The following is a 26,437-nucleotide window of genomic DNA, read 5'->3' as shown; positions in this document are numbered from 1 at the left end:
ACTTTTTGTGAGAACTCTTCGACGGCGCTAATTGCTTCACACTTTTGTGGGTTTTGATTACATTAGTCATTTTAGGAATTAAAACCAAAAGCTTTACTTTTTGGAGGGGTTGTGCAAAATATTTGGGGATAGAACAAATACCTATGTGTGAAGTGATTAGCATGCTGACTAAAATCAATCCATACATTTTCAATCGCTTTATACGTTCTGTGCTATGGCTATGATAAGTATTTCAAACAATTCTGCCACCCAACTGGGACCTTTTGATTCGTAGTGGTGAAACTTACAAGTTCATAAGTAGCATAAGTATTTTTACTATGTAAAAATATTAACAGAAAAGGTAACTTATAATAAATCTGTGGCCAAGTCATCGGTATCATTTACCTGCAGTTATATTTATCTGTTAAGATCTGGTTGATATCTAAATATGCTTCCTGGAATTAAATAAATAGAAATTGACCCGCTCAATAAAGCTAGTGTTTCACAACCATGGGCTATAAGGAGTACCTATACAAAAACATACCAAAACGATGTGCTATGTATCTTGCGTAAACCATCGTTCATTAGTCGACCAGTAATCCTGATTTCTTGTTCGGGAGGGGCGAGTTTTGGCGCCGCCCAGCGAGCCATGCCGCCCGCCTTGCGCTCGCGCAGCTCAAATGATAAACGTCACGCCGGTAGACAAGAGGGCACCCACCCCTAAAATTCTTCGGTTCGAAATTTAAAATATGTGGTAGTGTGGTGACAGTGATATAATTAGTGCAATATACAAAATGCCTAGAAAGCGAGTGAATCGGTCCCCGCCGGTAGAGAAAAGAACAGAAGATGGCGATGATGATGACTTCTTTTTTGATGATACTCAATCAAATTCAGGTAAGATTTTCTTTTATCAGGACATTTCAGTTAAGTAGGTTTGTGAATAACTTTTTTTAAAGATTTAAAAAGTGATAAATTTTGGATTTAAAAAATGATTTAAATGATATCAAAACTCAGTTAAAAAAAAATAATAAAAGAAAATACAAATGAATTGATAAATATTTTTTTCAAAAAATGTTGTGTTTCTCGAATTAAATCAAGGATTTTACCTTAGTCTGGGTTTCATTGCCATGAATTTTACAGCGTACTTAAACTAAAATTATTCAGCCTTACTTATAAACGTGAATTAAATAATAAGTACCTAATACTTAGAACTGTTTAAGAAAAATTCTTACTTATAAGTAAACGTTCCTTAAGCGTGTCTTAACCTTAACTAATGAACCCATATTTTTAATCACTACTTAAGGCTCTAAGTAGTAATTAGTTAAAATGATAAAATACGGCTGATTGTCCCTAGGTCGGAGTTCACAAGAGCCTCAACACAGAAATGCCGCCAACGCACGAGAGAGAGCAAGAATGAGAGTCCTTTCTAAAGCATTTTGCAGGTAGTTGGTTTCTAATGAGTTCGCATTGGTCTAATAATAAGTGAGAGTATAGCAAAGAATGTCTATGATGTAAATGCAAAACTGGTAAATAAATTGGGGTTTCTCTGAGCGGAAGCTAAACTTTCTTACCAAAATCATGTAGACCGTCGGACAATTGACTTGTTCGGGGGCCAAATAGGCTCAGTCTGTGGAAGTGCGCATTATTATTCGTAAGCAATACTGATGAACAAGTAATTTTCGTAACTGAAAACTATGGGATACTTATGTCTAAAAGAGAAATCGCCTGAAGATTTTCTCTACATGCCATAGGCACTATAGACAGATTTTTCGGGTATTGAATGTAACTGTGCATTATTAATCAGTGCAACAATAGTAGAAATTTTTTGCTTACCCACGCAGTTACACTCGCGTCCTGAAAGACTACTTTCCACACCCTGATACAAAGTAGGTAACCCATGATTTATGTTCAACTGCAATCTATAAGTTTATGTGTTCTATTCAGCTCATTTTGTTAGGCCGTCAAAGGGTGATTGATAAACAAACATTTAAATGGCCAAACCCGCAAACTTTTAAGTAAATTTATTTTAATTGTATTATATTACCTACCTTCCTACAACTTTCAAGATTGGAAATGTTAGTTACTTACAGCAATTTATCCTCCAGGCTGAAAACCACGCTACCCTGGGTGCCGGCAGACACGAAGCTGTCTAAACTGGACACGTTACGTCTGGCAGCATCATACATAGCGCACCTCCGAGCCTTGCTGCACGAGCCCAGGTCGGCGCATACGCCGCCGCACCCACTAAGCTTGGTAAGTAACTTGTATGTTTATTAGTGGTGATTACAGAATTCCTTGTTATATGTATAACAATAAATAGTAAAAGTATATAATAGTTATACAATTGTTGTTGTTGATTAGAGAATTGTTTGTTAGTCAAAAAGAGGATAAAATCGCAAAATACGCTTAATTTTTTTATAAACTATGTATGTAATGGCGGATTATTTACTTAGGTACAATTTTGTGGCACAAGTGGGATACGCATGTAGGAGGGTTGATACTGAAACCTTATTTATTTAGAGATACCCTATTAAACAGACCATTTTGTACACTACATGGATAACAATGGAATGTACAAAATCGGTCCCTGCTAAACTTCAATGCATATTCGTAGCAAATCTGCTACGAGTTACTTGCTACGGGGCGAAGCGGGGATCGTGATTGGTAAATATTCGTCAGTGCTGATTTCATCATCTAGATTACCTTTTTGAAACAAATTGCAGGAACACATAACATAGATTAATGATGACATAGGCTATAGAGAAATTGTTATTTTGTAATATTTCTATGAAAACGTAGTAGGTACATATTCTTTAGATCCTTTCTAGATAGCATGTTTTTTCGTCTAAAATGCAAGATATAAAACCTCCCTTTAGCCAAAAACTAAAATTATAATAATAATACCAGATGTAATTATATACCTACATTATATATATATAGATTTGCATACACATTCATTATAGATTTGCTAACAATATTTAGGTACGCTAGGTATTTATAGCAGATTATTAAAGAACAAAAAGTGTTTAGCGATAAATATCGGTCGTGTACATATCCCACCTGTTCTTTGCAATAGTAATATTAAATCGTACGTATGTTTCTCTTCTTTCTATGACCTACTTCAGTGTATCTTGCGAAAGTTCTATTTACCTACTTCATGATATAATCCTTATGCAGTGGCGGCCCTAGGGGTGTGCGAACTGTGCCATCGCACAGGGCCCCGCGCTTGGGGGGGCCCTCGCGATACAACCCAAACTAATATAAAAAAATTAGAATTAAAAAATATATATCTGGTCCAAGAAAAAAATGAGCATTTTTTCTTTATTTCTAATTCACTCTGCGTTTACTTTTTGAGTCCTCAATTTAACATAAAGTTGGAACACCAAAGTAACAAAAACAACTGGCTCTCGATCTAGTCACGGATTCTTTTTATTTGTGCTTAATTCCTAGTTTAATTTGAGAGACCTTAAACAAACAATTTAAAAAATATCGCGCTCGCTGAGCTCGCGGCTGTTCACTTGACAGTACCTTTCCTTCTAACTTGATTAGAGTACTTTTATGTCCCAAAACTCAAAAATTTTCGCGCTCGCTACGCTCGCGACTTCACCTTGCACTGTTGTTTATTATACAAGTTTAGGTGATTTAGTGATCCAAAGCTCAAAAATTGATTGCGTTCGCTACGCTCGCGCGTCCTTCACTTCCCACTTGTTTTATTTTTTTCATCCTTTTTTAGCCGAACCTAGAAGGTAGCGCCGCTTTTAAATCCTTTTATTAACAAGAAAATAACTCTTTCTAACTACTTTCCGTATGAACTTTCTAATTTACGACGTTTGAACTACTGAAGAATCTTTCAATCGGGACATGAGCTAGAGACGGTCCTGAATCAGTTTACGAAGAGCTGAATATTATCTCGGTGCTGAAATATATTTAGAAAATAATTTAACTGAAATTTATCCCAACAAGTCTTGAGCAAAGAAAAAGCAGTTTTTCGAGGCTTAAAATTATTAAAAAATGTTTAAGGTATTCGATGACACAAGATCGATTTTCAGCCCCTGCTGTTCTTTCGATCGAAAATGACATTGCTCATTCATTCCATTATTCTGCTTTAATTAAAGATTTTAGTCTTAAGAAAAGTCGCAAGCATCAGATCATTTTAATATTTATTAATTTTGTGATTCTTTAAATATAAACTGTATTAAAAATAAAATGTTATTAACTTGTTTAACTTGAGCATTTCTCCTCAAACATGAAGATTAGCTAAATTAAAACACCAGCCTACTCTCGCAACACATACTTTTCACGTAGGACAAAGGGCCTCGCATAGACCTGCCGCACGCAGCCTCGCAATGGCTAGGGCCGCCGCTGTCCTTGTCTTGGTTTTAAGAACCTTTAGGTAAAACCTCGCGTAATTAAGTCCGCGGCAGGTTATGGTGAAGATAAAGTTATAAGAATTCTGTCTTTGTCATACTTTCATTACCTACTAGAAGACCCCAAACAAAAAATTACATCGAATATTCATCAATGTTGTTGTGGCGACAAGTTTAACGCAACAAAAAGTTAGCACCCGTCCATATATCAGGGAGGCGTGAATCGTATAATTTTGTTCACGATATATTCCCTGTCATGGCTGTCATCCCCTTAATCGTGCGGGCACGAGTCTCGCCCGCAATGAATTAGTGGCAGGCCTAAAAGACATTTGCTAAACGCCGAACGGCGAACGCTGTCGTCGCAGGATTAGTGAACACGTTCCACGAAGGTCGCATAATTGATTGATAGCCGGATTAACTGTTTGTGAACGCATCGTTAAAGATGGAACATTTTTCAAAATAGGAATTATTGTTGGAACAACATTGCGTTCATTTAGTGGTAACGCTATTTTTCTGGGTCATTAAGCTTCGCATAGGATTTTTCTGGTTTTAAATAGTTGTTGTATTTAATGTAGTCATAACTAAAACTGGATCATAAAACGGTTTGGAAACCCTTGGATTATTTTTTTGCAAAAACATCTTGTTTTGTTTACACTTTTTAGATTTTTTGGCATACCACGATCTGTACATAGGGTTATAAACTTCGTGTGTGTTCCCTTTAGACATGGGGAATAAATAAATACATGGAGATTTTTTCTTCAAATGAGAGTCACTTTTCCGACCCTTCTTCCTAATAACAAACAAAAAAGTATATCGGTACAAGTGGTGGAGATACATAGAAACATAAAGGTTAAAACAATAAACTGGAGAGTTTTACGCTGCGCACACGACCTGACCAAAAGTTTGCAGCTGTTCTGAGTATAAATAACGTTTATCTCCGGACGTTAAAGAGATGCTCCAGTTTTATTGTTCCTTGGTTCCTTTGTCTTATTTACTGCTTCATTACGACCATTAGGAAGGCTGTGTTTTACATATTCACTTTTTTTTCTTTCACCCTGATTTTCAGTGTGGCTCCCAGGAATTTTGTGCCATAGAAAATTGCCTTTCTTACCTTATACCACCAAATGTTTGGTTTAATGCTAACCGCTATTGTGATTTCATAGGATTGGAACCCTATTTGAAGATACATTAGAATTCAAAAATTGCCTTTAACATGCCAATCCTCATGACTTCTCTGTTTTGTTTTGAGATACACATGTTCGTCAAAAACAAACTTTGTTTGTTTGAACATAAAAAGTGCGGTCAAGTCGCAATAAACGGATCATCATAACTTGATAAATACATTTTGCTTACTGGGTGGTCCGACTTTGTACGTCATTAATGTACGAGAAGAAGCTAGTCGTCATAATGTAGGTACCTAACTATACACTTACTTGCCAATTCGACCAGTGGTTCGATTAAAAACACGGGCTGATAGCGTCTTGGCGCCTTGGAAAAAAGAAGAGTATAATAAACTTCACATGGATCGTTGACATTTTTATATAAAGGCTCATGACATTTTATATTTTAAGATGACGTTCATAGTCCATGGCTTAACGTCAAATAACTCGTGACTAAGCTAGGTCTATTCTTTAACCCTCTTATAAAGCAAGCTAACAATTCCCCATTACTTCCAGGCATGGCCCTTCGCCTTCCAGCACGGAGGTTCGCTCAGCTGCGCTATATCCCAACGATGGAACGTCAACCCTTCAACCAACGACTCTTCGAACTACCTGAACGCCCAGCCTCCTAGAGATACCGTCCACGACAGTCAGAACAACTGCGAAGGTTACCAAGAGTATCCTGACAATGAGTATGAGGACCGGTGCTATGAAGATATGAACACGAAAGAATGTACCCCCATGCAGTATTGCAATTATGGGTACAAGGATAATTATTACGATATGAGAAATGATATGAGGAACTACGGTTCGGATAGCATGATGAATTGATGTGGTCACCAAAGATTTATGATATTTAAGTAAAGTGTAAAATATAGGAGTGATTGGGTCTATAAATTAATAATATTGAAATAAAATTTATTCAATTTATAATGTTCTTACTTAAATTGGTTCTGAAGTTTTAGCGTGAAAGGGCGATAGACAGAAGAGGTAATTATTTTCGTAGATATTGATGATTTACATAGGCTCTTTCTTTAACAAGCCTTTGCCCAACCTACTTCGGTTCAAATTTGTTCAGATATTTTAATAACTGGGTGACCTTCAAAGTCCTGATGTAATCCATCAACGGATCAAGATTTGTCATATCAAATGAGGCAGTAAATCATCTTCTTAGAAACGTTAAAATTAATTAACGATGTTAAATTAAGAAATTCAACATACTGCGAACTTCAAAGCGAAATTCAAAGGATGAAGTGTCACAGGCATATCAGCTTACATTTCTGCACAACATTAAACTTTTAGAAAGCGCTGGAGTAATGCATTCTTAGAAAACCATAACGATACTTAGTTTTAGATGACTACTTGACCTAAGTAAACACAGACGGAAGTTTCACTAACAAAACCTAGGAACTTTTTCTTATTTATTCCCCAAAGTTCTAGTTATCGGCACGAATCTTGAGCTCTGACCTTCACCTGTGCAGAAGTAATTTATTGGGTCCCTTTTGTGGTATGTTGTAAGGCGCGGAGGCGGGCTAAAGCGGTGATTGGCCCGCAATGCATCGCGTCATAGCCGTCACTCAGGATTGGTTCTTTGCTAATAAATCACTTCTGCGCAGACGTAGGTCAGAGCTCAAGATTCGTGCCGATAACTATCCTGATTTAAAATTGGATGGACGGTTCGGATATGTTATCGTTAGGTAACAATCGAGTTTTTTTAAAGACAGCCTCATTACTTAGGTTCTTTTCACACTCCCTGTGGCTCCACCTATAAATATTTTCAACGCCTCAAAGCACATGAAACAATCAGGATAGCAATACAGGACTACTATAGAAAACTTTAAATAGGTTTTCGGAAATAAATGCATCGGTTACATCGGTACGAATCCGGAACGCCGCTCATTTGAGGTAAAGTGGTAACTTGATATTTAACTAAGTAGACGTCAAGACGCGACATCGCTTCGAGCCTGACAAAACAAACACGAAAATAGTTGTCGCTGCCAGAAAAAATATATTTATGCGGAAACCGCTTTAAGATTTGCTTTGAATTTTTGTAAAGGAAGTAGATAAGTATTTTCTAAACTAACTAGGTACCCTAGGCTTTCTAAGTATCTGTATCTTAGACACCAATGACTGCTGTGTTTCGGATGGCACGTTAAACGTAGGTCCCGGCAGTCATTGAACATCCTTGGCAGTCGTTACGGGAAGTCAGAAGCCAGTAAGTCTGACACCAGTCTAAGCAAGGGGCATTGGGTTGCCCGGGTAACTGGGTTGAGGAGGTCAGATAGGGCAGTCGCGTCTTGTAAAGCACTGGTAGGTACTCAGCTATATCCGGTTAGACCGGAAGCCGACCCCAACATAGTTGGAAAAAAGGCTCGGAGGATGAGATGAGGTAGGTATCTTAGGATATTCGTTTTTCATGTTTCTGAGAAATATTTATGCTATTGACAGACTTGACGAAAAAAATATGGTCTTTAAATGTAAATTCCTAATTTTCCGGCACTCTATTTCAGTAGTTTATGCTAGCTCAGCGTGTTTTTTCTTTCAAGCATATCAAAGTTCAAATCAAACTTCTTGTTATTTATTTTTGTTGCAAATGGTTAACTTCATATTTCAGGCAGCGGTTTTTTCATTCATTTTCTCTATTGTGAAGTCACTTGCAAACCACGGGCGAGTCAATTGGATAATGTTAGGTACTGGATACACTTTAGCGCCACGAAAGGATACCTAGGACTTGTAGGTACATATTACTGTGGTAGGTGATTTTTTAAGGGTTCGTGAGGATTAACGAAAACTCAATGTTAGCAGGTGAAATGTTTATTTTGTAAATATGTTGTATTATGCCAGAGCACACTACAAAAATTATCGTTTTACATATTTACAACAAAATAAATGTAAATCTTAAGCGAGGCATGTTTTGGTAAAATTTGTTGAAATAATTACACTAAAATTTACAACTAAAGCGAATATGTTAATTGATTTCAAATGATGTATAAAATAATAACTTACGTACACGTGGGTAAGCGGCAGTATTTAACACATCGAATAGCTTACACAGCTAAATCATATTAAAAATAAAAATTGTACATTATCTAGGAAACATTTAAATTGCTTTTTGTGGCTTATTATTTTCTAATTCATTTTAACGCTTTCCATTTTCTATAAATTATAACTAAATCTACGGCTATCCTGATAAGAAAATGTTATACGATAGTATAAATTACATACGGTTCAATATCGAACGTAGTCTAAGTTATTTGCTCATTAAATTAATGTTTTGGACATTAGCTTACGTGTCAATAAATGGTAGAACACGATTACATGATAGTGATTCTGATAGTATCCTAACTCTAAGTTTAGTCGAAGTCTGTCACTCGCACTACACTCGCACGCCACACGCGTGAAGACGAATTTTATTCATTCCTCACACTTACTATACTAAAGCATTTTGCCTGTAAGTCAGTTATAGTATACATTACAATAAAATATTATCTCTACCATATTTTTGGTAGCCTCCTAGCTTTGTATCCACTCCATTCCATTCATTTACTAAACTTAAACTTTTCAAGTTCCTTTACTCTACTGCCGAAGCAATCCGATCCCTCATACATAATTTATGTCTAATTTTCACTAAAAATATTAATTTTATTTTTAAAATTTTAATCTAAAGCAGGTAGCTAGACTTTGGAAAGGGTCCCTAATCAATATGAGTATGTGACTACTTTTTTTGAAATTATATTTATTTAAAGTTTTCTAAAAAAGTCGTTTTATATCCAAAGGGTACGTGATCCACACTAGATTCTGCTTCGGGACTTTATCATGAATTTAAAGTAAACCTAAAACTGTTTAAAATTACATTTCATCAGTTTCACACCCAAACACTACATTTACTATGTCAAACATTTTTCTTTCTCTTCTAGAAATAATATTTTATCGGACAAACCATCCTTTACCTTTGTCTAAGCGGCTGAAATTATCTAATTCTTCTATTGAGATATGTCCACATCCACACCTATATTTAAGTCAAACTGTCGACATCGAGTCATTTCATTATGAAACAGACGAACAAGAATTGTTTTTGAAACAGCTTTGCTTACACGTTATTACACAGATTACACACACAAATACAAACTGAACTAACACATGCACAACTTCGCTCAAAGCCCGTCGTTTTCGAGACTACCGTTATAGAAAAATATATAAATATAAGAACATACATCAGAGTATTCGTTAAGCCTAAACGCTATACTTTCTCACGTTATTGCATTGCTTGTTGCATTACATACACTTATATTAACGTAACATTACGCTTCTATCCAAATGGATAGTCAGAAGTGTAATAGAAAACCAACCTTTAGAGAGGTCCCAAGTGTAATAGGAAACATCCTATTGCTAATATATCGGGCACAACACTATTCCAACTGGAATCGAACTTAGGACCTCGTGATCGTGGCGTACTATAAGATTATAATATAATGGTTAATATTACTGTGATTGCGAGATTTTCATTGATACAATAGTCACAAAACCAGTGTGAATAAATATTAATTATGTTCAATTTTGCGACACAAAACCGAGATGGAACTATCTGTACATTGCTACAATTTTTTTTGTTATGGTCATAACTTTAGAGGAGTGAGAATCCTCATATATTTGCTTCGGTTAAAGCAGCACTCTTTTTAGGAATCTACCTTTATAGTAGTATCCTATTACCATAACTTTTTAAAGGAGTTTTCCTTCGCCACGCTCAATATTTCGTACATTCGTACATTTTGCCTGTCTATTTTCACAATATACAGTCTCCATCCATCGTTTGTGTCGCTAAATTGTATAAATACATATTTTTTGCGCGCCGAAAACAGTTTCGTTTTCAAGGCGAAAAATACAGGGTACTTACAAGTACCAAGTTACAAACTTATACATAAATGCAATATACGATACAGGTCATATACGTTTCTTATTAAGTCTATGCTTTGGTGATACCACAGATAACCCGAGAAACAAGTACCTAAATAATTTTCGGTGGTTATTTTTTATTTTAAAAAGTATTTGATTGCTGCTAATTTAGCTTTTATTTTATTTATTTGTTTAGGCTGTAGATTTTGGTGGGTTTACTGTGGTATCCCATTACAGTACTCGTTTAGACTTATCACCAAATAGAAAGTCCCTGTAGAATGTCTTTTACCATGATTAAGAGAGCTTTGTTGTGATTTTCAACATACACTAAAGTGAATTACAAATGTATTGATATATTTACTTATTTTACAGGCTACATGTTATCATAACTACACTATCGGTTATTACATTGATATTTTGTGCGTACCGCCATGATATAAAAGAACATCGAATGAAATAACACACTTTATTTTCTTACAAAACAAACATAAATTAATTATATAATTTAATATGACTTAAATTACCGATTCAAATCCTTCATTGCATTAAATACAATAAATTAAAACAATAATGTATACATTTTAGATAATAAGTCCATTGATAGTATAATTAAACGTTGCATCAGCATTACGTAATTAAATAATGGATAATAAACCGATTAAAATCATTTAATCAAAAATCATAGTTGTATTTACAAGAGTCGTCATAAAATAAGATCCTAATTATTAAAATAATTCTAGAAGGTTGTTTTTAATAATAATAATTTAATTTTAATTATTTAGCAGTCGTGTCCGTAAGCGGGCGACTCCCGGCGATATCATCGGACTTGCTCTTGTAAGCATTACAAGTAGTTGCTTGCGTATGCGACGGACACAGACTACCTTCCTGAGAATATGCTGATGGAGTTCGACGCCGTACGTTTGCGGACCAGCGTGGCTTCGACTGGAATAAATAAAAAAAATATATGATGAAACCATAAAATTGCAGCTTTATCTATTTCAGAGAGACAGGAACAGGACATGAACCAACCTATACCTCACACTTGGCCATTCGCTCTTACATCCCCTATCATATAATAGGGGAGAACCGATTGCTATTTAACCAAGTTTTTGAATACCACAAGACTTAACAGGTGACAATCGAGGTGAGGAGTATGAAATGAGGACACCACAAACTTAACCTATATTGCGCACCCATCCGACTTAACCTAGCCCATCCAATTGTTAAACCCCAACTTACTAAGTAAATCCTGGCTAAAAATACGCATCCAGTGTTTCTTGAGGAGGCTGTAATAAGCGTCTAGGTGTTGTTGACAAATGCTTGGACCAGAGGGTACGCCTCGCCATCACCATTGGGCCTGCAGAATTTAATCTGATGTTACCTAGGTATGGAATTTTTGAGACTCCTGCCAATTACGTCTAGCTAAAGCACTGATGTATTTATGGATTTTTCTAGGACCCCGTCATGCATTGGTTAAACCATTTTAAGCAACGATAAGTGGATAGTTAGACCTGCATAAATTAACTTTAGCTTTTGGGAGAGCAGGTTATATAAATATTTTAAGACCCAATAAAGCTTTTGATAAGCTAGTACGCTGCCCTAGTTATTCTTGCTAAGCAATCATCTGCATGCAGTTAAGTTTTCTGAAAATGAATAGTGAAGAGGGGTCTTTGCAGAAAAGCTGAAAGGAGGCCATGATAAACAAACTAAACTTTTCTTGACAGACTTGCTTCACATCTGGTTATAGAATGTACCATCAGAGGCGCCAACGCAGTTTACGGATAGTCTAGACAAATCATGTTTACGGAATTTTGAGGTGATTAGGATGGAACGTCGGCAGTGACGTAAAAAGAATCTGTTTGCTTTGTCTATCAGAGTAAGTTAACAGCACTTTAAGGTTAATAGACTGAAGATGGTCTATCACGATTGTAGGTCACGATCAATGACGTGCAATATGACGTACCTAGTTACAAAATTGTTACCAGGCTACCTCAACAGCTTGTTTCTTCTTAGTTATTTTTGAATGATAAACAAGATATGAAAGCCGTTGCTTTAGGAGCTCAGAGACTGGTATGATTAATAGGCCCTGTTTCATAAAAATGTGTCCCCAGAGGATAATTTCTCAGGAGTCCAAAAATAAAATAGATTCTTTAAAAAATTATATTTTGCACAGCATTTTATACCCAGCAAAAATAATTCTACTTTCCAAAGATTCTATTGACTCTTCAAAATTGAATTCCTTAACATTACAAGCAGCCCAGAGTTTTCGAATCTAAGTACATGCTACTTCCATGCCAAGGGTTTCGTTATAGGCCATTAAATATGGCCTTGAAAATTAAAATCGGAAACATTTGTCGGTCTTACCACTATAAGATTGATCGTATAATATAGCTGGGTCTTTCCCGTGGATTTAAATACACCCGGAGCATTTGAATCTAATTATTTGGCTGTACCTGGTCATCACACAAACGCATTAAAAATATCACTAAACTACTCCCAACTGTTTTTCCGTAGAATCGTGACAATTGAGAGTAACCTACTTCCCAATTAATAGAAGTAGAACAAACAAATATTTTGTAAGTACTTACTGAAGAAAGACAAAATTGTTCAAAACAGTGCGTGTATGCTACGTCACGTAACAATGACGTCTATTATCTATGACAAATATAACACAATATTTCACAACTAGTAACACATTTGTCATCATCTGGGAACTAGAAAAACCTTGACTGTACCTGTGTTGGTACTGTTAGAGTCATTGATCTCTAACCATCAAACATTCCTACTTACAGTCTGCTCAGAATTGTAACAAGCTCATCATGACTCATGATAGATAAGTTATTTTTTGCACTTATTCGTGGGTCATATGAAAACTAAGTAAGTACATTAGATTGTGCTTTACGTTATTTTAATCTTATTTTCCTACTTACGGTTCAAAGTACTCCTTTGAAGTATAAAGCATAACAGTTATTTTCTTTTTGCACGGAAAACCCACTTTTTACTTTCAGTCTCTTTAGACTTGGAGTTTGTTTTGTTTGCACTTTACACAATCCTTCATCCATATAAAGGTTTTTCAACTCTAGATACAAAATTTTCCAGTAACTAGTAAGTACTCTCATCAAAATTAGAATGCTTAACTAACGAATTATTCTTTCCCATTCCTATAGTAACTACTTTCTACCCTTTTGATATTCAAATGACTACATGGGCGATCGTCAATTGTTTTCACAAACCAAAAAAGGAACCCTAAAGACATTATAATAAGGTCCAAAATGCAACTCACTGGTAGAATCCTGCGGTGTAAGCGGTCTCTTGATGGTCTGCTGTATGACGGCCAGCCAGCCACCACGGTCTTCATGTGTAGTAGCGGCAAGACAGTACGTCCTGTCCGGCGTGACTAACTGGAAGGGGAACCGCGCGTCCTTGCACCCGTTACCGGTGTTCGTCACTTTGATACAGTAGCCGTTTGACTCGTGCCCTGAAGAAGAAATTGTAGGAGTTAAGCCACGGAGGAAGGAAAGATGAGCAAAGATGCCATAAAGTAGGTCAGGCACCTTCTTGTAGGTAAAGAAACGGATAGTAGGCGTGACCAAAACGATCAGTTACTAATAACTATATAACAAGGCGTTCGGGTATTTTGACACATCTGTCAATAGATTGGTGTTTTGGTATAAAAATAAATGGTCAGCTCCCGAACACCAGCATTTTGACACGCTGCTTTCTTAGGATATTTTGCGTTATGACATCTCCGCTAGTCATTTTGTTTCTCCGTGGGACATGCAAACATTGTTGTTGCGTAATTTGTTTTGGTGGTAAAATTGCTGAGTCATAGGCTGCCTGTTTGGACAGGTCCGCTCTAATCTGTCGCTTTTATCATGTCATTGTACGCATGCGTTAACACGTTTCTTTTGAAGGTATAGGTAAGTACATAATATTATTATAGTCTGCATAAGATTTTTGAGGAGATAAGAGAATTTAGAAGACTGTCATTGTTGTTACTAAGATTTCAACCGAGATGGCGTAAAAAGTGAAAATATAGGATAGACGTATGGGGCATTTTTATATAATCTATACTAATGTTATAAAGCTGAAGAGTCTGTTTCTTTGAACGCGCTAATCTCAGGAACTACTGGTCCGAAAATTCTTTCAGTGTTATATAGCCCACTTATCGAGAAAGGCTATAAGGCTTCTTTTTATCCGCGTGAAACCGCTGACAGAAGCTAGTTGATAATAACAGTATTCATCCACAAAAAAAGTTCACACTCACCAACAAAAATCTCGCCTTTCGGATAAGCATCAAGCGGCTCATCATGGTACATGAGCTTCCTATTGTCCAACGTGAACCAGCGTCGCCGATGAGCATCAGAAGGTCTCGGCCCAGTCTTCCACAGCCACCCTTCGCGGGCGAAGTCTTTGGGTAGACGGAGTACCAGGTCCGATTGGGGCATGGATGGGAACGCCACTTGGAGTAGGTGCAGTTGGGCGCAACGAATTGCTGTGTACCTGTGAATAAATATAGTAGAGTAAATATTTCTTCATGTAAATTTTTTGTGAGAAGGTAATATTTTTCATGTAGGAAAAGTAGAGTTGCTTTTTGAGGTCTTATAGAGTACAATCCAAAAATGTAAAAATAAGTTGATGGATGTTGTAACTCCTTTCATAACATCTATCCAAAAAAACTTTATTGTTGAATTTAAAACCTAGTAGACCTCCAAATACCCAATTTTATTGAAGCGAAGTTTCAACGCTAACATTTTAAAATGATTCTCATTGTTAGTTCTTTAGTGTATCCACTTGCGGTTACCATATAAAAAAACACGTATTTGCGCATCCTTCCCCAGTTGCTAGTCGCAAAAAAGGGTAATTTATGGCAACTATTTGTTACGTTTACGATATTAACATATCAAGATCATAAAAATTTATGGGAATTCCTTGAAGTACTCTCTCAAGGCTGGGGCGAATTTCCATAATTATTTAACAGAATATTTAAATAATTATGGATTTAGGTTTCGTTTTTTGTTTTATTGTACTATTATAGATTTCTCTTTTATATATTTATTTTGGATTTAGTGTCCTAAATGGTCACGCTAAGTGTTAATTTACGCTATCATTTAACGAATGAACATAAATATTAATATAATTAGCTTAAAATTTATAGATTTGTTATTCTTTTTTTGAACCAAAGAATTTATAATTCAGAGTTTGTCCAGATTTGCAGTTAGGTTTGTATAACCATTACATAACCACACTACAGGTGCATCGAAATATCGATATCAACAACATTTTGGCACAGAGGCCAATTTTTATTTAAAACGAACTTATCAAATCGCCGTGACGTCACAGACAGATAATGTTCTAGCCAAAATACTCACCAATTGCTAATAACTTCAGGGTCTTCGTGATACACGTAGATGTGTCTGGTGGACCCGTCTTTCATGAACGTCAGTTGCATTGAGTTCATGTGCCCGATTTTGGACGGCGCAAACGCAACGTTCAGTTCGGACAGTTTGAGCACACCCTTAGGTTCCTTATTTTCCCTCACGTGATATCTGGAGATAAAAAAGTGCCTTATTAGTTACAGTTTATAATAATGTTCAGAGTTGATTTCCTTTTCTAAGTAAACACACGGGTGCTTAGAGTGCTTAAGGATTAGGAAGATCCCAAATTCTCCTTTAATTTAAAATTCGTCAACTCCCTAGGTATATAGAGGTACACTGGATACTAGAGAAATCCATAATTTGGTCTCCTTTACAAAGATAAAGAGTGCATGAAACCGTTTTGTTACACAAGTAGAAAGTTCGATCGAAGTTTAGCCACAAAATGAATCAGATTTCCATTCATCTGTGAAACTTTCACTTGAAGACTGAAATATTCTAAAGACGGGGAAGAGATTTGGCATGCAAGACTTTATATCACCATAACCTAGCGAAGAAATATTAGGTCTTCGATTAAACTGGAAAAATTGTATTCTTCGGTGAAAAATCTGTTGTAGTAATCCTAAGTTCTAGATATCTAAAGGTGCCCATCTAAACATTAATTGAATAAATAAATCAATTAATTGTTTACAATATAACGGCATTCGCAAATCAACCTAATGAACTTTGTAACCAAATGACGTATCGTGACGTTTGTTTGTTCAACATGTTTACTGCTAAACACCTACCTACACCCAAGCCTACTTACGCTAATCCACTGGCTACACATTAGTTTCGCGAACATTTAAATTAGTGCGACGTCATTCGGTAAATGTGAATGTCCCCACAAGGTTTTTTTAGCAAAAACCCAACCAAAATACTTCATTTCTCTACGGTATCACAATGTGACGCAATATAGGCCAAATATGTTCGCGTCTTGAACTCTCCGTTTCAACCCTGTAACTGCTGCGGCCGAATAGTCGCCGACGAAAAATACATACAAAAAACTCAAAGTCGACGAAAAAATCAGACACGAATGTTTTGCAAAAGCACACATATTGTTATGACACATAAATTGCAGGCATTAATCATAAACAATAATATCAAAAAGATACTATCCACGTGCATATAGACGTATCACAATTTCATAGAAAAATAACAGTTTTGCCGCCGTATTTGAATAAAGTACAGCATGCCCAACCATGAAAACCAGAATATGACTACATGCAACATAGATGGTACTGATTTTGATGGTAAACTGCGCATGAGAATGACCTTAACATGGGGTGATAGAGGTTGACGTTTATTCAACAGCTCTTACCTACATTCGAGACTAACATAATCGTTTGAATTTGGAATTTTCGTTCAAATTCTGCTTTCGTTCTTACCTCAAAGGACCAAAGTTTTTGACGCGGAGACGATCGATTAACCGATCGAGACAACCAGTTGTACGGCCGCAGCCGTCGGTAGCGGGATGATACCTAAGAACCAGTCCGGATATGTTTAAGCTAAACTACTTCGAAAACAACTAGCTTTAGCATTCGTAATTATAAGGGATAGCCTGCATCAAACACGGAAAATTGTTCCCCAGCTTTTTGATTACCTAATTCCAAACCTCAAAGTGATATTTTATCGTACTACGAATACTACGATATGTTATTTTCGGAACGGGTTATGTTATGGGTTATCCCGAAATTGCTATTATTTGAACTTACGTTTACTAATTAGATTCCTAGTGTTACAGTAAATAATGTTTTTGTATGTAATGTAAACAATCAGGGAATTGCCCGCCGCCCGATTGCGGTAAAGAATGCGATATGTCAGCATTAGGTACGTATAAATCGAGTAACGAGGTAAATTACACGATGTTAGGTATAATGACGGACTTAAAATTTATTTTGATAAATGTTTTTCCTTTTACGATCAAATAGATATATTGTGACATATTTGTTTAAATATCTGTCTCTTTTAGTCTTCAATCATCACTACTTTTCCATAAGTAGATTAAATGTTTTCAGGTCTTTTAGATATACTTCTACAATCATGACAAGTTGTTTTATTATGAAACTATGTTAAATCGTATTGATTATCATCATAATTATGTGCAAATCGTATAAGCAAACGGATGGTCACAAACAGTACAGCAAAGTGGAACTATCCAACAACGCAAGGTGAAGGATATCTTTCATCACAATGTCAATGTTCAGTGACGTAGACTGATCATGACATAGTTACTGTCCATTAAATAACACACAGCTTTATAAATAAACTACGTCATAGAATTTTGAAGTTTTGTAAAAATTATAACATAATTCAACAGTGTTTGTCTTGGAAATTACACAAAGAGTGTGAAAAACAGGAGAGTAGTCGGCGTGGCAAACAATTTTATGAGTCCATAATTACGTAGTAGGTCAACATTTGACTTGACGTAGGATTGCAAAAGAGGTGTGGAAGTTTTCGTGTGATGTACGTCACAAATTTACCCACTATTTTTCAACGAAACCGATTTTATCGTGGTTATCTTATATCTGGAGATAAACGGAGCGCGCCGTCACTGAGTTGGGACATTTTCTTTAAGTATTTCATCAACCAGTGACAGTTTTATTATGCTGTTTGATATGTAACAAGTTAACACATTTACAAATAACGTACTGTGCATAACAAGTTCAAAAATAGCTCATTATTTCATTACTGTGTAATTAGATTTTGCGTCATTAGAGAGTTGAGGCTCATGTCTATTTATGAAAGTAATTAAGTATTGTCCTAAAATAACGTTATTTGGGAATGGTTTAACTGCACTGTTTGAATAAATTACCGTCTAAGTAAACGTATGAACTCAAGTTTTGCTTTGCAGATATGTTTTATAAGCACTGACTAAAACATTGTTAGTTGGAGATTGAGGAAGACCGATGAACCCCGTTTGTCTAATTAAAAATTGTTTTTATAACGCACGAGCTGCTACCGCATAAGTACATGTTTATAATTTAGTGACCCCGCCTAACTAGCATCCGTTATCCTGCTTTATTTTCCAGTCAGAATACTGTATGCTATATTTACCACATAATAGGTATGTAATTAAAGTGTAACTTTGACCGTTAAATGATTATGATCATGAAGATTGAGATGTGATAGCTTTGAACGTTCAAGTATGATTAAAGATCTCAAATCTGGCCATGATTGTAAGCTAATGCGTGACAAATATTTTTTAAAGAAATATAAACAGGCAGACAATAATTCTAACATAAATGTGACTAGCATGATAACTGAATAAGTGGCGTTCACGAGCGTTATATTAGTAACGAAAATGCGACAAATGGTTATCTTTTACATAAAGCTTTCATAGGGATTGCACTTGGTAATTTTGACCGCATTCTATCGGCAACTCACATTTTTAAACGCGTCCTTATTTGACGGCGGTGTACGCGAACAACTGCGTTAGCACGAGCAGGGTTAAGTGTTTCGGCGAATTGATGTTCGAATGCGGCCAACGACCAAATGTAATTGTGTCATTATGTTCAGTTAACGATACATTTTGACTCACTTAAGGGTGTCCTCGTTCTCACTTAACACGAACTTCCTGAGCTGGTAACGGCTGTCTTCTTTACCTCGCTTCATGAGGAATCCTTCCATAGTGCCAGATAGGTAGCTCTGACGTTCAGGGTGGCAAAACTCTTCACGTTCATATTTTGCCCGAATCCACTGCTCAATCAGTACTCTGAAATAAATTGGCAGTATTCTTTAGTCAAAACTTTATTGATGAGCTAATACTTTTTATCGCTGTTATCTAGAAAGATGGGTGCACAATACTATTAATGGTACCTTGTAATAACGTGCATAACAATATGCATTTTATAGAATTACGCTCACTGCATGATTTCATGATATCTATACTAATATTATAAAGCTAAAGAGTTTGTTTGTTCAGGAACTACTGGTCCGATTTGAAAATTTCTTTCAGTGTTAGATAGCCCATTTATCGAGGAAGGTTATAGGCTGTTTTTATCCCGGTACGGGAAGTAGTTCCCGCGGGATGCGGGTTAAAGCGCTGGCAGAAGCTAGTCTTAACATATTAGAGTGTACCTATACACTTACATTATACCCGTTTTCGGAAAGCCCCGATTTAGAATGGGAATAGTTTAGTTATTTATAAATATTTTAGGGAAAATAGATTTTCCTTGTACACATCTACTGACATAGAATGCATAATTTAAAAAAAAGATCAATTTCAACTTTAGAAAAAAAGAACTGTTTTTAGTAAACTATGTTTGTTTCCTGCCTATCACATTTTATGTTATGGGAGGAAGATAAAACTATGTGGGTCAAGTTTTGATATAATAGATAAGTCATGTTATGACTTACGATTCTTGGTAATAGGTAGGTAGGTACCTACTATGAAGAGAAGTAACAACAAAAATATAGGAATGTTATCTAGGTTGCCTATTACAGCTATAGGTAGATATTTTATCGAGACAGGCTGAAAAGTGTGAATTTTTTCGTCTTCCATCCAAAGAATACCTATGCAAAAGAATTTAGAAGCCTAGAATTTATAATCCCAATCAAAATTTTCATTTAGGGCCTTTGGTTGGCTTTACATCCATGTACCCCTAAGCCCCAAACGCGTATGACTACGCACCCAATCATTTTCAAGCATAGACGCTGTGAGTCATAGCTTGCAAGCTACTTACATCTCTGAATTTACCAAAATATACTTTCTAAGAGGTTTTTCCGAAGGGAGCTAGCCGCCAGGGTGGATTTACAAACGCCACTTCTTTCAGGCTAGCGTGAATCATACACATGACTCAGAACATTATGAACTGCGAATCGATTTCAGTGTTTTCTTTTACAGAGAAAGAATATATTGTGGTGATTAAGTTTCTGATTTAGAAGTTCATGTTTTGGATAAACGAGAGCTACTCTACTTATAAGGAAGTATTACTTAATACTTACTAGTATTACCTAGTCTGATACTTTAGTACTATAGGATGCCTACCTGTATTTTATTAATGAAAGTTTCCAAGGCTAGGCTCTCATGGGACGGACTACCATAGCCTAATTAGGTAGTGTTTTTTAGGTATTACAAGTCTATAAACTAAAAATATCGCTTCCCTACCTATACTATTATTCATTTTGTTTATTACTCGTGCCAGCTTTTAATTATAATAAAAATTACTGTGGTACGTAACGACATAATTGAGGCAAAAATATGTCGTCAATGTGGTCAGTTTGTTTCGAAACAAATAAATACATCGGTTAGTACTGACGAGACGTAAGAAATCTGAGTACAGGCTATTTTTAGCGGAACCGCAATAGAATCCTTCTAGCTAATGTGGGTTACATGATTTAATTTAAATTGATAAATAATATTACGGTATGGTGATAGAAGATCGAATAAAATCAGACCTTTGAGGTCAAGAACTCAAAAAAAATACGCAGATATGGAGTTACTGACAGATAAAATGCCAGCGTGGTTTTCAAAAACAGCAGCTAGATTAGAATATTTTTGTGTGTTGACGTCACTTACTGTGGATCGTTCCTGTTAGGTCGTCTATAGCATGGCGGGACTCTTTCCTCGTATTTATTCTTGGCGGCGTTGTTACCGACCTCCTTCATCCGCTGCACCTGAGAGTCCTCCCAGCGGTCGAGCTTCAGATGTTTCACTTTACTGATATGCGCCCCCATGCCACGGTGGATGCTGGCACAGCGCATGCATATAAATATGCCGAGGTTGTAGGAAGCCCAGTCAGGGTCTGGAAAAAGAAACATAAACATAAGATGCCACTTCTTGTTAAAAGATCGAAAAAAATGTCCTTTCAATAATATTTCCATAATGTTTACAACCTAAGGACATTTACGACCACCTGCTAAAAACAAGATAAAACAGAACGAGATAAGATAGTATTAATTATTTATTATGTATGAAATGTAATACAAACAATAACAAAATCAAAATACGAATTGGGTGTTATTTAATGCAAAATTCGATTTACGGATTATTCGTTCCTTTAAAATACACAAGCTATAGAGTTTCCCTATTTTGTTTACACAGAGCGATTCTTAAATTTTTACTACTACCTATGGAGCAGTGTTTACACCTCCTGATTGTTTCGTCTGCCCAGCCTTTTTCCAGCTATATTGGGATTGGCTTCCAGAAATCCAGACTAACATAGAGCGACCTTTTTTTGCAGGGAGTGACTGTTTGACTGACTTCTCAGGCCACCAAGTTACCTGGACAACTCTATACCCTTAGACTGGTAATCATACTTTCTCGCTTCTGACTCCTCTTAACGACTGCCAAAGATTTTCAAATGACAGCCGGAACCCAGTAATTTATCGTGCCTTCTAAAACACGTAGGGACTCTTCAAGATGAGATGGTAATCTAGAGACCGATCACGCCAAGCTTCAACTCATAAGTTTTAGGGAAAATTAACTATTTGTGCTAATCTAACCACAACTCTACGGCAATTTAACTAAGCTCAGTAACCAGGACAATAAAATGTAGCCGTCGAGAGCAGAGATTTACTTAGTTCCTCTTCAAATTCCTGGTAGCAGTAAACAAGTTGTTTATTTCTACTGATTTCCTTAATAACAATAGTGTTATTCGCCTGAATACATAAACCATTGTTTGTAAGCGTCACTCTTTAAATTTCTGTAGGTGAATGACTTTCACTGTTACAGTTCTTGTGGGTAAACAAACAAGGTAAGTAGGTATATATGCGTAGGCAGGTACCTACTACATTATGTTTATGTTTTGACTACGTTGTAATAAGAGAAACTTTATAATTTAAATATTTTGGGTCCAATATTTATCTAGAACAGTGTCTCTAAAACTTTTCTAATGTACGACCCTGTAGGGGGGAAAATTCAGGAATTGTAGTTTTTAGAACTTTTGACCTGCTGATCACCTATACAGGTTCCTCTTTGATGAAAATAACATCTATGCCATTATAAAGAGGATAAAATTGTATTTTTGTTTCTTTAATGTAATGGATAAACTCAAAAACTATTGCACCTATTTTAAATATTCTTTCACCGTTGGAAAACTACACTCTTTCAGAGTTACATAGGGTATATTTTATACGGGCAGTAGTTCCTACAGGACGCGGGTGAAACCGCGGGAATTATTTACTTATAAGGAAAATACTGTCCGTTCATTAAATTTGATTTCGAGGAAACCTCTTGCACGTAGAGGTGTGATTTCCGAGTTTCTGTTTGCAACATTTTGGTACTTAGAATGTATTTACATATAATATGACCTGTATCTTTTTCTAGAATATATTTCCATAGCTATCAAAACAATAGGTTCGTAATACCTACGTAATTTACGATAAGAATTCTGCAAATCTTCACAGATTCGATTAGATGCCCTAAATGACGTATTACTATGCATAACAAACTATTATGCAGGTGCGTGAGTGACGTGAAATCTAGAAAAGTTGCAGTCATAAATAAATGATCGTTTTCAGGGTGAAATTGTTCAAATTGCTCTTAATTTAATGATATTTGATAACAAAAATGTTCGTTACACCTATGAATGGGTTGATTACGTGTCGAACTCAGCGAAGTCCAACTAAATACGTACTTCGCGATGGTCGAACTTAAAATAGAACTTGATCCCCGCAAAGTTCGTCAGTGTGGCCGTTATAAAACTTAAGCTTCGATTGTTAATTGTTGAAAAGCTTTTTTGTGGAAATAGGCGTTTCCACGTTTTCGTTTCGCATCACATCCGTGTTTATAAGCATACACAACACACCGACACGACGTCACGCCGCCACACTCACACATCAACATTTGGCCTCTGCGCCACTCGTAAATAACATAACGCTATGTCACAACTCTTGGGATACCTGTTAGATACGAATTACCTTTGTTTCAAAACTTGCAATTAACGTTTACACCTCTCTACTTGGAGCAAATAATCAGTAACACGGTTAATCTGCTTATCCTGTAAAGTACCGACGCGTAAAGATACTCATGTGCTATCGTCTATTTACAGCCGGTGGACTTCTCAACGCTCATTGATCAATCAAGGTTATCGTTTATTACTTAAGTTTATAATTATGTTTAAAATAAGCGCATATCTACTTGTTTAGTGTTATTCTCCATTTTGTAACTGTTTTGTTGTCATAACGTTTAAGCCTACATAGAGTTTAATACTTGAAGGGCGCATATTTATGAACTACTGTTAACTTACGCATACCTAAAACAAGTCAAACTTTATTCAGAAAATATATGGCATATTATTAAAATCTGTTAGTCTGTTTGTTTAGTAGCATTTCACCCGCTCGAATAATTAGTCATTAGTGGCGACAATTTTATATTCCCCTACATTCTAATAAGTCAGGTAATACCGGTATCATTAATTGAGCTTTTGGGTAATAATAATGAATTTGAGCCCCTTCGTCCAAGTGAACTAGGTTCTAGAACACAAGGACAAAGATATTTCAATTAAATATGCGACAAATAAATAAATATATAGCTTTTTTTACGGATATGATTTTCTTTCATTACTTATGGTGTCTCTATCCATATGTGACTCTCCCGATTTCTTTACTATGCTTCCGATCACGTGAATCTTTATCGATATCATAGCTTTGTATTATCAATTATTGATTGCACACTTTTACTTTGGGCACAGATTACAAAATATCTTTGGGTAACTGAAACACTTTTGGGTCTAGCTGAGTTGGAATGTTTTGCATGGGGTAGGTAATAGTCTCTATGGGCAAGTTGGTCAGCCTCTTCTTCAGGTCGAACTATCGACTTCTGCAGCTGTTACCTACTTAGCCACGAGCTCCATATCATACTAATTTAAAATATTTTAAAGGATATAAGTTGGATACTCTTTTACACAAAAACTACCTACTGATTTTAAGTATATACCTATTACCTAACTTATGCATCGGAAAGATTAGATTTAAATAAATAATTAAAAGAACACACATATAGGCTTTTATCTGGGTGTAGGAAGCGTAACATTTGCTTATTTTCAGGTAGATTATAGAACTAGTTTTTAAAAATAGGTCTGCAAAATAAATAAAGCAAAGAAATTATTTATGCATTCACTAACAATTTAATAGACAAATAATTAATTATTATTCTTGCTTTTTTATTATTATGTATTTTGATATCAATGAGGAATGAATGATAATTTGTCCTTGTAAGTTATTATTGGAAATTATAAAAGAGCAATAAAACGTCGAAGAAGGAACTCTACCATTCGCAAGAACTTTAAGTTTTTTTTTTATGTACCTAAACGACATTGTTTGTATTTCAAATTCCAATTTGTTTTAGTGTAATCTAGAGAATTAAATCATAAAAGTCGATCAATATCTCATACCAACCACGAAATCACTAACAAAATGTAATTTATCTCAACAAAATTTTGCATAAACCCTACACGATCTCAGAGCAAATCACAAGTTCGTATAATAGAGTTTGGACATTCGCCGCGCAGTATAGACAGACATTGAAATGCAAAATTAGGTCACACTCACACGAACGCGCCGCTCACATCCTAATTTCTTATGATAGATTTATAGGTATACAACAACGATAAACAAGCGATTACAGAGAAATCTTTGCGGTTTACAGATTATCATACTGCTAGAGCTAGCCTAGCACACTTTTGCATGGAGTTGTCCATGCAAAAGTGTGCAAAATACGGAGAAATTATGGCATACATGTCAAGGATACAGATTATCCACAGCAGACCTACGGAGGGCAGAACCTATGACTCATGCTAGGCAACCAGTTATGTACCTGCTTAGGTATTTATGATAAAACATGTCTGTAAATAGGCGGGTTATTTTTAGGTTCGTAAATTAAAATAAATTAAAAATTGTTGTTTCCAAAAACAAATGAGCGTGAGTTCATTATCAATGATTCACATGATTGTAATCGGATTTGCGAAAAAACCAAATATTTGCAGTTGTCACATTGATTGAAATTAAATTTCAATTAACACGATACATTTCATCCGTTTGTGATAGACATAATCGCACAAACATCACTGATGTATGGAAGTATCTTTACTACTGACTTAGCTGCATGTTTTGAATCATCGTAAAATGTGCTGGTCGATGATTTGTTTTCATTGAATGCATTTTACGTCGAGGTCACTGAACTCCAAAGCATGGACGCATTTACGCCCCCCGCCTATTCACCACCCCATGAAAATACCACGCACAAGGAAAACACAATCACTAAAATCGTTAAGAATCACTTATAACAACATACCCGGGTTTCCACAATCGGCACAAACATTATTTCCACTTTTCTTTTGCAACTCCTGTAACAATTTCTGGTTATGATCTACCATCGTGGAACTTTTGCATCAATAATGAAGACATACACGCTAGCGTACGTCGCCGCTCGAAAGTCGAACGCCTCGAACGAACGCGCTCTACCACTGCGCGAGGGAGCGAGCGAGACTTCGGCCGAGCGACGCGACGCGAATCGGTTCAACAAACGCCATTTCGTAGGTGAGGAATGCCATTGCATTCACACCCATTTACGTTCGGTTAGCATGAATGAGATAGAAAGAGATGTCTAGTTTCGGTATATGAATGAAACCAGTGTGTAGTGGATGGTAGTGGATGCTCGTAAAATTTATTTGTGTGTGTG

General features: G+C 36.0%; 2 protein-coding genes across 3 annotated transcripts; one reads left to right on the top strand and one right to left on the bottom strand.

Moving 5' to 3' along the window:
• Positions 1 to 564: 564 nt before the first annotated feature.
• On the top strand, positions 565 to 6,436 carry LOC124635086 (neurogenic differentiation factor 1). The gene is made up of 4 exons (XM_047170873.1): positions 565 to 873; positions 1,334 to 1,421; positions 2,085 to 2,232; positions 6,023 to 6,436. The coding sequence occupies exons 1-4, from the start codon at positions 774 to 776 to the stop codon at positions 6,335 to 6,337; spliced, it is 651 nt and encodes a 216-aa protein (XP_047026829.1). The 5' UTR covers positions 565 to 773; the 3' UTR covers positions 6,338 to 6,436.
• Positions 6,437 to 8,304: 1,868 nt separating this feature from the next.
• LOC124635110 (arf-GAP with dual PH domain-containing protein 1-like) lies at positions 8,305 to 26,260 on the bottom strand. Of its 2 annotated transcripts, XM_047170901.1 has the most exons (8): positions 26,051 to 26,260; positions 21,335 to 21,560; positions 19,355 to 19,528; positions 15,772 to 15,948; positions 14,667 to 14,902; positions 13,683 to 13,877; positions 11,639 to 11,756; positions 8,305 to 11,341 (listed from the first exon to the last, which is right to left on the bottom strand). In XM_047170901.1, exons 1-7 carry the CDS (start codon positions 26,130 to 26,132, stop codon positions 11,653 to 11,655), a joined length of 1,194 nt encoding a protein of 397 aa, XP_047026857.1. In that variant the 5' UTR covers positions 26,133 to 26,260; the 3' UTR covers positions 8,305 to 11,341; positions 11,639 to 11,652. The 2 variants fall into 2 exon arrangements, with proteins under 2 accessions (XP_047026857.1, XP_047026858.1); XM_047170902.1 differs by lacking the exon at positions 11,639 to 11,756 and having other exon boundaries at positions 26,051 to 26,258.
• Between the last annotated feature and the right edge of the window lie 177 nt (positions 26,261 to 26,437).

Source organism: Helicoverpa zea, chromosome 12 (assembly GCF_022581195.2).
Source record: "Helicoverpa zea isolate HzStark_Cry1AcR chromosome 12, ilHelZeax1.1, whole genome shotgun sequence".
NCBI lineage: Eukaryota > Metazoa > Arthropoda > Insecta > Lepidoptera > Noctuidae > Helicoverpa > Helicoverpa zea.
Note: the sequence above shows the minus strand (reverse complement) of the source record. Positions and strands in the feature narration are given on the sequence as shown.

What these genes read in the sequence shown, in the direction of transcription:
- LOC124635110 (XM_047170901.1), bottom strand. Translation starts at nt 26,132, where the DNA reads ATGGTAGATCATAACCAGAAATTGTTACAGGAGTTGCAAAAGAAAAGT. An exon ending in GAAAGGCGAGATTTTTGTTG is followed by an intron (nt 13,878 to 14,666) that starts GTGAGTGTGAAC and finishes TTTCTTCTTCAG; the next exon opens with GGCACGAGTCAAACGGCTAC. An exon ending in TACACCGCAGGATTCTACCA is followed by an intron (nt 11,757 to 13,682) that starts GTGAGTTGCATT and finishes TAAATTCTGCAG; the next exon opens with GCCCAATGGTGATGGCGAGG.
- LOC124635086 (XM_047170873.1), top strand. Translation starts at nt 774, where the DNA reads ATGCCTAGAAAGCGAGTGAATCGGTCCCCGCCGGTAGAGAAAAGAACA. An exon ending in TGATACTCAATCAAATTCAG is followed by an intron (nt 874 to 1,333) that starts GTAAGATTTTCT and finishes GATTGTCCCTAG; the next exon opens with GTCGGAGTTCACAAGAGCCT. An exon ending in CTTTCTAAAGCATTTTGCAG is followed by an intron (nt 1,422 to 2,084) that starts GTAGTTGGTTTC and finishes TTTATCCTCCAG; the next exon opens with GCTGAAAACCACGCTACCCT.